The 10,095-nt window shown below is 46.8% G+C and overlaps 1 protein-coding gene across 1 annotated transcript; it reads right to left on the minus strand.

Moving 5' to 3' along the window:
• Positions 1-504: 504 nt before the first annotated feature.
• On the minus strand, positions 505-8,437 carry BANF2 (BANF family member 2). The gene is made up of 2 exons (XM_059407896.1): positions 8,312-8,437; positions 505-651 (listed from the first exon to the last, which is right to left on the minus strand). Exons 1-2 carry the CDS (start codon positions 8,435-8,437, stop codon positions 505-507), a joined length of 273 nt encoding a protein of 90 aa, XP_059263879.1.
• Between the last annotated feature and the right edge of the window lie 1,658 nt (positions 8,438-10,095).

Genomic DNA, 10,095 nt, shown 5'->3' on the forward strand with positions numbered 1-10,095 from the left:
CAGTCAACAGCCATGTGAGTGCAATGGCTTGAAGTGGATCCTCCGGCCCTAGTCAAACCTTCAGATGACTGCTGCCCAGCTGCCCAGCTTGTGGGAGACCTGGAGACAGAGCCACCCAGCTAAGCCACTCTCAGGTTCCTGGCCCTAAGAGGCTGTGTGAGGTAAAATTCTTTGGTTTAAGCCTCCTTGCTTTGGGTTCACATGCTATGCAGCAACACATAGAACCAATACACCAGCTTAAAACTTAATCTCCACTTTAAAATAAAAGTTTGATTTATATAAATTTATGCCTGAGATGTTTGGCATGCATGGGAGGTGAGTGACAGTTGTTTCCAGGTTGGAAATTTGGGGGCCCGTCGTCTTTTGCCTGTCCTCTTTTATCTTCGTGAACTACTTTGTATAATGAACAAATAGCACAGTTAAACACAAAAATAATGACCCCAAGCCTGGGTGCCAGTACAGAGTGCGCCATTTACCCAGGCATCAGAGCAAGGAGGTGTGTGTCTAGAGGAAGCAGGAGCACCACTCCTTCAGACAGTGAGAACTCTCCTGGGCCTCACACTCGGTCGCGCCGCAGCAACAGATAAGCCACTTCTGGAACTCTGCTTCATTCTTATGCATCAGAAGGAACTGTCCCAAGAGGATGTAAGCCTGTGGGGCCGGGGAGAGGCAGGGAGAAAAATGGGAAAGGTTATAATAAACCTGTTCAGAGTTGCTCTTCTCCCACACCAGGACTCACGTGAACATGGAAGGAAGGGGCACAGATCAGGTTTGAGGGCCAAGGACAGCACCTGGGTGATGGGGATTCTGGGACTGGACCTTGGTGAGATGGGAAGCCAAGTGAAATGCAGATCTCTCAGGTTGGGGTTGGGAGGTGGTGTGTCCTGCCTGGGGTAAACCAGAACCTGTCTTTCTCAACTTTAATGAGTGCATAAATCATGTGGGACCTTGTCAAAAGGAAGGTTCTGACTCACGAAGTCTGGAGGGGCCTGGAAGTCTGCATTTTGAACATGTCCCCAGCAGGTGCTGGTCCAGGGACAATATTTTGAGTAGCAACAGCCTAGCATACTCCATTCTAATCCCTGATCTAACATTTCTCTCTTTCTCTCTAAATCAATCTCTCTCTTTTTAAGATTTTAAGTAATCTCTCCATCCAACATGGAGCTCAGACTTAACAATCCCAAGATCAAGGGTGGCATGCTACACCAACTGAGCCATCCAGCGCCCTTAGTATTTCTTCTTGACACACACACACATATGCACACACATGCATGCACACAAAAAGAGGACTCAGAGATGCTCCCCGCTCCATTGCTTTCTCGGGTCGATCTTGCAGAGTTTCTAACTCTCATCACTGTTGACATTGTGGATAATTTTGTGCTGTTGGGGTGGGGTGGGGACTGTCCTGTGCATCACAGCGAGTTTAGCCACATCCACAATCTCTACCCTTTAGATGCCCCCAAATGGTGACGGTCATAACCGCCTCCAGACACTGCCACATGCTCCCTTAGGAACAAAAGCTCCTTCCACCAAGAGCTGCTGCATGTGGGCCTGGTAGATGAAGGGCATCTTAACACCAGTTTGTTCTTGCAAACCAGCTGTGTGACCGCAGACAACTCCCAGAAGCTGAAGCGAGGACCCCGAGAATCCAGGTTTCAGTTTCTGCATCGCTTTAAAGCCACACAACGTGCCCTGCCCCACCTTGCAAAGTGAACGGCGTGGATTCAATGTGAGAAACTAAGGAGACTGTCCTGGAATGCTCAGCCGGTGGGACGGGCATGGAACCTAACATGTGATAAACCTCGCCCATCCTTCCCTTCTGAAGAGTCTGCGTGTGTGAAAAAACGTAAGTAATATTAAGTATACCAGGACTGATAGCTCTTCGGGATTCTCTCGTTTTGTAACTACTACTCTTCAGCTTTTCACTGATCTTTTGATAATCTTATCAATGATTACTGACTAGGAGCAAGGGCTACCTGGGGAAAGGGACATCCAAGACCACATGGCCACATACTGACCCAGTTGCTCACTAAATGGTGAAGCCTGGAGATTTAAGGTCACATAAATGCCCGTCTCTTGTGGCTGGTGTGGGGGCTCTCCAGCCTGGAGGGAGTGAGAACCAGTGTCCTCGCCTGCCGTCCTGGGCCTTCTCCAGGAAAACCTGCTGCTGTCTGTTTACTTTCAGTTACATAAAACAAAGCAAACTTCATCTTAACCAAAGGGAACATATTTTTCTTTTAAAAAAAGAAATTAAACGCTGAATTGCAGTTGTAAAATGTACCCAAGCTGTTGGAGCTTGGGGTTTCTTATTTTTAGTCATGGTCCAGTTGTTGAAAAGATTTAAAATAAAACATCCAGGTTGTCATGGTCGCTTTCAAGTGCTCTTTGAATTGTCTTTCTACAAAAGCTGTATTGTTGCTTAGAACAATCTCATTTTACATCATCAGTATCCTCGTATTTTCAGTGGTGATTTTATGGAGATGTTTTTTAGCTCAACATTGGAAAAAAATTTTTTTTTTTTTGGAAATTGGAAAAAAAAAAACATTTATTGAATGTTAATTGAGCCAGGTGCCCCAGTAGGTGTGGGGGTGGGGGGTGCAGACGTGGATAACAGAATCAAGGAGCAAGGTGGCTCTGTACAGGGAGAAAAAACATCAGTGATGATGATAAGTAATAGTAATAATGATAATAGTAAGTGGCCCGTGAATGCCTTTGACGGGCTCCAGACCCCTGGCACATTTTAACCCTGTCCCACTGAGAATCCGAGAGGTTGATATCTGTCTTCCTGAGCCCCATGCTTGCCCATCCTGACCATCTGCATCTGGCCTCGGAGGCCCTGCTGCTGGCATCAGCTGGCTGGGTGATCAGAGCCTCTCCACCCCCATCAGCCTCAGCAGCCAGGAAGCCAGGAACACATGACATATAGGACCAGAGGCAAATTTTCCAGGAACGCTACAGGAAGAAGGCCCTCTGGAACGAAGTTGCCACCTGACCGTCCCTCATCCACTCACGCTGCCACCCTCCAGTGGTGGGGATGAAAAGTTAGCCTGTTTCAACCCTGTTCCCAAGGGAGGCCATCGTCATGGTCCCCATGCCCAAAGCCTGTTCTGTTTCTCCTCTGGCTCCAGCAAGCAAGCCCCTAACCAAGGAGGAGCAAACCCCCCACCTCTCCCTTCTTGGACCAAAGCTCACAAAAATCTGGCTGCGGGGAGGGTGACGCAGAGATGTGGAAATGTTGAGTAGACGTGGTTACCCCCACCACCCTGGACAGAGGTCCCCTTGGCCTAATGCTCTGCTGTGGCCATCTTGAAGCCCTCAGTAGAGGGACCAAGGGGCCTTGTATCTTCCTGTAGGGTTAGCTGGCTGGGCCTGGTTCATGCCAGTGAAAATTTTCTGTCTTCACCGTGACACCTGGACTTTTCTTTTTTCTTTTCTTTTCTTTTCTTTTGGTCACTGTTTTCTTATTGGCATAAAGCTGACACTCATTTGTTTCCTTGACACCCTGCATGTTTCACAAGGGGTTGTACCTTCCGTCCATCACATGACCTTTGCAAACACATCAATGGTCTTAGCCATTGTTGACTCTCCGAGAGGCTTCTCCGACATGTCTGCCTGCAGCTGCCAGCTCTTCCAGGCTTAGAGTCAGTGCACTTAGGTGGCCACAAGAATTTGTTGTGGGATCGATGACTCTCTTTTCTTCTAACCGGATGCTGGCTCTTCAGCCTTCACCACCGCTGGTAGCCAGGGACAATCTTGAAAATCCAGTATTTCTCAATCGTTTCTGGTTTAAAACTCCTTGTCTCTAGGGCAAATGTTTGATCTGATGCAGGGCTTGCCTCTTCTTCTTTCTTCTCCATGTCTCCCTGGGCTTTATGTACACTAAAAAATTATTTTCTAACTAAAATTCAGCTTTAATGAAGGAGGACCCTGATTTCATCTGGCAATCCTAGGTGGGGTAACCCAAAAGTTGCATGACTGTCTCCTTGCAGGGTCCAGACATCGGGCAGTGGGGGGGTCTCTGCATGACTACCCCCACCACCCCCAGACATTGTCTGCCCAGATGCAAATATCACCACTTTCACCCGGAGAGACTTTGAGCAAGTCATGTGGCCACTCTGTGCCTGTTTCCCCATCAGTAAAACAGTATATATACCTTATAGGATTTTCTGAGGACAGAGCCTGACATACAACAAACATCATGCACAAATTCTGCTGTTAGGAGAGCCTTAGGGAGCAGGTGGGCACCCAGAACACATACCCCTCCCCCATCTTCCAACTATCTTTCAGGAGGAAGATTCGGGCTTAAGGATAGAACTTTCTAACATCTTCGAAGAATATTGAACCAAACCAGATTCTCTGGATTGGATGACTTCAGGGTTCTCCTCCTGGTTATGCACCCTCTCCATAGGGCACTGTTCAAAGTCCCTGAATTTACTGAGTGCCTGGAAATTCACTCATCCCTGGGCAGGGTTTTCACGGGGAAAAGAGGAGCACAAAGATCATAGAACCATCCTGGGCTTCATGGGAGACATGGGAGAGCCCCAAAGGCAAGCGGTGTCTCTCTAGCATGAGTGTGGGTTGTGTGTGGAAAGAATAGTCAACAGGACAGATGTCCCAGCAGGGGGTCCTATTGAATACTCAGTGTTCAGTAGCACAACCTTGTTAGGCTGGGGTGGGCATGCGGAAGGAAGGCTTTCTTCCTGGAGAAGGTTCATTGCGAATGGAGTCCTGGAGGGGGTGAATGTCCATTTCAAGAGAGGCCTGCAGGCAGGTGGTCCCATCTGTGTTTGTGCTTCATGAACTGTCTGGCTTGGGTGTGGAGTGGGTTGGGGAGCGGAATATAAGACAGAGCTAGAGCCAGGCCATGGAAAGCCTCTTGAACGCCTTGTGCACCAACGTATTTTCCCTTCCAGGTCATTCTGTTGTCTCTTCAGGCCCTTCTGCTGTTAAGTCTAGACCAACACCTTAATATGAGCCAGCCACATATATAATTTTTAGTTTTCCAGGAGCCACAGGAAAAGGGGGGGGGCAATGAAGCAGGTGAAATTCGTTCTGATAATATGCTTTATTTTCTCCCACATTTTAAAAAATAAAATTTCAACATGTAATCAACAACAACAACAACAACAAAATTACAACTTTGCCTTGGGAGGGGGTATTTTAAAATCTTAAATCTTTGAAATCACTTTATATGTATAATACATCTCTATTCAGACAGGTATTCCGCAGGTACCAATGGCCACTGGCCACCGTAGCAGACAGCAGAGATCTAGATTCTCAGAGATCTAGATCTACCAAGGCTGACTGCCCGGGAGCAGGGCAGGCACTAAATCCCTCAGACAGAATGCAGCCAAATTTTTGACTGTCAAGGTCCGGAAGAGAGTTGGGTGAATCCACAGAAGAAGCAATAGTTTTCAAAGTCATAACAAAGCTGGGGGAGGGGACAACTGGGCCTCAGCAGAGGCCCACAAAGACGGAGGATAGATAGCAGGAGACCCAGAAAGCTGTCCCTCCCTAAGGTCTCCTGCACGCAGAGTATAAAAATCCAGGAGCTCAGAGGATTCTAGGCCAGTGAAACAGCTTACTAAAATGGGGGATATATGTCATCACACATTTGTCCAAACCTACAGAATCTCTGTGAGTGAACCCTAATATAAGCTACGGACCCTGGCTGATTACGATGTGCCAATGTAAGTTCTTTGATGGTGATAGATGTACTACTCTGGTAGGGGTATGGCTCATGAGAGAGGATGTTCATGTCGGTGGGGGACAAGGGGGTACATGAGAAATCTCTGCATCTTCAGCTTCATTTTGCTGTGAAGCTAAAACTGCTCTAAAATAAAAGTCTACAAAAATATAAAAGCACCTGCATTTTTATATGCTGAATCTGAGACCCTTTCCCTGCAGGATCTGCCTGTCCTGGAGGCTCTTCCTGCTGGTCCTATGCACTGACCAGTTCTCACCCCAAAGCACTTGTTCAAGTGCTTTGTTCAAGTGGTTTCTTTGTAGAAGCCACATCGGGTCTCCTGGATCGTTTCACAGGTTCAGCCAGGCTCCAGCCCAAACAGAGTCTTACCACTGAATCCCAGGGTAGGCCCCCTCCCTGCCTTGGTAACCACCGGGACCCAGGTCTTCCTGTGTGGTTTGTGAACACGCAATCTACCGCCATTCTTGTCCTCACCTGGGGCTTTGATCAAGACACTAACTCTGAGGAGTTGTTTCTCCTTTGTGAAGTGGAGATAAGGAACCCCTAATCTCATTCGCAGGTGTGTCAGGGGCTCAAAGCAAAGGAGAAAGGTGAAATCCCCTACGTGAGTGCTTGAAATTAGCGACCCTAGGAATGAGTAAGGCCTGGAGGTGGTGTGCTGGTCACCTTGCTCACCAGCAGGTCATGAACGTGAGAGGGGCCTGGCCACACACAGGCACAGTTTCCTCTTCTCTACAGCTCTGACTCTGTGTATTAAGTTCTGGGATGCCTGAAATTTACCCATTATTCATTCATTCCTTTATCTTAAATATGCTTTTTGCCCCCCCCCCCCCATAATCCTCATTTTAAACACAGTGAGGCTGGAAAAGACAAAACTCTAGGGATAGAAAACAAATCAGTGGTTGTCAGGGGTTGAGGGTGGGGACTATGAAGGGCACAGAGGGTACAAAGGAACATTCTGAAGTGTTGGGATTGCTCCGTGTCTTGATTGTGGTAGTGGGTTCATGACCGCATCCATTTGTCAAACCTTGCAGAACTGTGTCCTAAAAAAGGTGAAATTCATGAAATTCACTGCGTGTGAACAAAAATATTTCTAAGAGGCTGAGTCTGGCTGAACAACAGCAAAAAACAAAAATCAAAAACCAAAAAACAGAACAAAAACCAACATTAAATCAAAGCAGGAGAAGCCAGAACAATGGGGTACTTCTGAGACTGGGGGATGGCATTGGTGGGGGAGAGACACAAGGCGATCATTGGGCATTCTAGAGGTATCCAATCACTGAATCTGGGGGTGCCTCCATGAGTTCATATACATATATATATAATATATATATAAATACATACATACTTATACATATACAAATATATACATATACATTAAAAAATACGTGTGTGTGTGTGTATGTAAAAATGCACTGAACCGGACCCTTCATATCAATGTTGGTGCATTACACCACAATAGAAAAGAAAAAGAGACACTCAGGTCCTTCAAAAAAGGAATTGTTAATTTAAAATGCCTTCCCTAACCAGCCTTGCTTACTTCACTACCTGCTTGGGAAGGGTCCCAGCTCCTTTATCTGAGAGGAAAGAATCCAATCTACCTCAGCCATGGAGCTCCAGCTTTCTGGCAAAACCACCCAGTGGATATTAATGGGCCCGTGGATTGGGGTGATATTCAGAATGTTTCAAAACTGGTATTAAGCAGTGGTTCAACCAGACAACTAGAGGCCCAGTAGTTCAGAGGCCCCCTGGAAACAGCTGGGCACGGGGTAGGTGCACACCTTCCTGATCGTCAGCCATGCGGGCAGCAGTTCCCAGCCTCGTCAGGCATTTCCGCAGCATCTCCCCGCACCACAGTATAGACTGACATTAGAAACCGGAGGGAATTTAAAAAAAAAAAAAAAAAGAACAAAACCGGAGAGGAGCAGAAGGAGCTGTGGGCGAGATCTCTCGACCAAGAGTGCAATGCTCCGCGTGAATTCGCATCTGCCTGTGTGTGTGCTCACTCTCCTTGGGAACTCTTGGGTTCTTCATTCTCTCCTAAAGTTCCATCAGCTTTAAGAGCACCATTAAAAAAACAAATAACTACATAGAAAAGAATGTTCGGATTCCACTGGATACCCCTGAGGCCATTCTTGGGCTGTGAGTGACGTCTTAGAACAATTGACATCCTCTTACTCTGGTGTAGACCCCAGTTTGCGGTTAGTCCACCTGCCGTTGCCAAGTTGATGCCCTGGTAGGGCAGGTGAGAACCCCATGAGCCTCTTCCAGGAGGTAGGAAGTGTAGGCAAATCATCCATCCCGACAGCTCAGCCCCAGACTCGGGCGGCTGGCTCGCTTCTGTTGACCTCTGAGTGTTTGAACACCAAGGGAATCAAGCCCAGCCTGAGCCAAAGCCATTCAATTTGCTCATCATCTACTGGCCCTCAGGGCTGTCCAAGCATGAGGGGTCGGTAGTGTTGAAGCAAGTGGCGCTCTGCCAAGTGGCGGCTTTGCTCTGTGATGGCCCCTTGAAGGGACACATAGCTGTGGCTGCCATCTGGCAGTGCTAGGGGAAGGGAGGCCGGAGAGCAAAGCTGGGGCAATAAGAAAAAAATGAATTACCTTGTTGAAACCTTTGGTGACCAAGTTGATTGCAAGCTCACGGCTGATCCCGTCCACCCAGGCAACATCCTTTTCTCCAATGGGTTCAGAGAGGAAGGCTCTCAGCCTGGGAGACATGTGATCCATCTTCTGTAACAGCAGTGAGAGAACAGGGTTAGGTGGTGGCTGGCTGCTCACAGTGAGGGGGGACACTGGGGGACTGCCCTCTGAGGGATGGGGGCAACAGATGGAAGGTTTCCTTCCAACACCCAGTATGTATTGGGGACTTAGGGATGTCAGCGGCCTAAAGTCCTCAACACATCCTTGCCCTAAAGTCCTCAACACATCCTTTCCCACCTGGATGGGCTGAGAAATGTACAATCATGGCCCCGGATGAGTCCAGTTAATTCCACCAAAGAGGTGCATTTAATGCTAAGAACTGAGATGGGTTTATCTCTGCTGCTCTTCCCATCCTCCATGCTTAAAGGAACATTGCTTCTTGAGAGCAGAATTGTGGCTGGAGAAATGACTATATGTTGGTCAAAAGGTACCAAGGTTAGTTACATGGAATGAATACATTCTGAACATCTAATATACACCTCTGTAATAATAGTTAACAATAATGTATCACATGCTTCAAAATTTCTAAGAGGGCAGATTTAAATTACATCTCCCCACACCCACATATGGAAAAGAATACCTATGTAGATAGAACTAATGGATAAGTTGTTGAGCTTGATCATGGTGCTCTTTTTGGTGTCTCTATGTCAATCAAACTGTACACCTTAATATAAATAATTTCTCTAAGTCTAAGATATCTCAATAAAGTGGTCTTAAAGAAAAAAAAAGAAATAATTGCTCCTCTTTGCTAATTAACCCACCTCCTCTCTTTACTATTTTTCATACTTTTAAAAAGATTTTATTTATTTATTCATGAGAGATAGAGAGAGAGGCAGAGGGAGAAGCAGGCTCCCCACTGTGCAGGGATCCTGTCGCGGAACTCAATCCCAGGAGATCATGACCTGAGTGAAGACAGAGGCTTAATCATCTGAGCCACCCAGGCACCCTCTTTTTCATATTTTTATTTTAGCATTTATCACACTCTGTAATGGTTGTTTAGTGACACATAACAGAAAATGCTTCAACTGGATCAAACATCAAAGAAGACCTTATATATCTCCAAAGCCCAAGGGTAATGATGGGTATGGTACAATCTGGGCCACAGCTCCACTATCTCTGATTCTTTCAACTTTTCCTCCTTGTGTTGGCTTCGGTCACAATTGGTTCCCCTCATGGTAGCGAAATGGTTGCTTCAAGACTTATATTCCCCAACACCCTACCCCAGAAGAAGGAGGAAAGAGAGAGAACGTTGTCTCCGAGGCACTCCAAGCAGAGCCCCATCCAGTCCTGAAGGTCTGCATAGGGTCACCAGTGTGAATTTAGTGTTGGCGGTACACTCTGGTCCTGGATCTGGGAGGGGAGTTAGCTTTCTTTAAACCATACAAGCTGTGAGATCAAGCGTAGTTACAGAACAAAATCGGGATTATTATCTGGAGGAGGGGAGATGAGTGTTAAACAGTGACTGTAACATCCTCCTATTGTCTACCCTTTTGGTAATTCAACATCTGTACACCCTCCTTATGCTACATAATCATCAGAAATACCCACACTTGGCTAATGTAGACTCACCTCCTCCCCCAGTGGGTGAAGCCCTATGACTCATCCCTTACTGGACTTGGGTTCAAGTTCATATTTTCTGGAAGATGCCTCATACTCTCCATCATGTCTGGAAGTAGCAACTCATA

Source organism: Mustela nigripes, chromosome 7 (assembly GCF_022355385.1).
Source record: "Mustela nigripes isolate SB6536 chromosome 7, MUSNIG.SB6536, whole genome shotgun sequence".
NCBI lineage: Eukaryota > Metazoa > Chordata > Mammalia > Carnivora > Mustelidae > Mustela > Mustela nigripes.

Coding starts and splice junctions, on each gene's coding strand:
- BANF2 (XM_059407896.1), bottom strand. CDS start 8,437: ATGGATCACATGTCTCCCAGGCTGAGAGCCTTCCTCTCTGAACCCATT. Junction 652..8,311: donor TCACCAAAGGTTTCAACAAG/GTAATTCATTTT, acceptor CCGGCCCCACAG/GCTTACATCCTCTTGGGACA.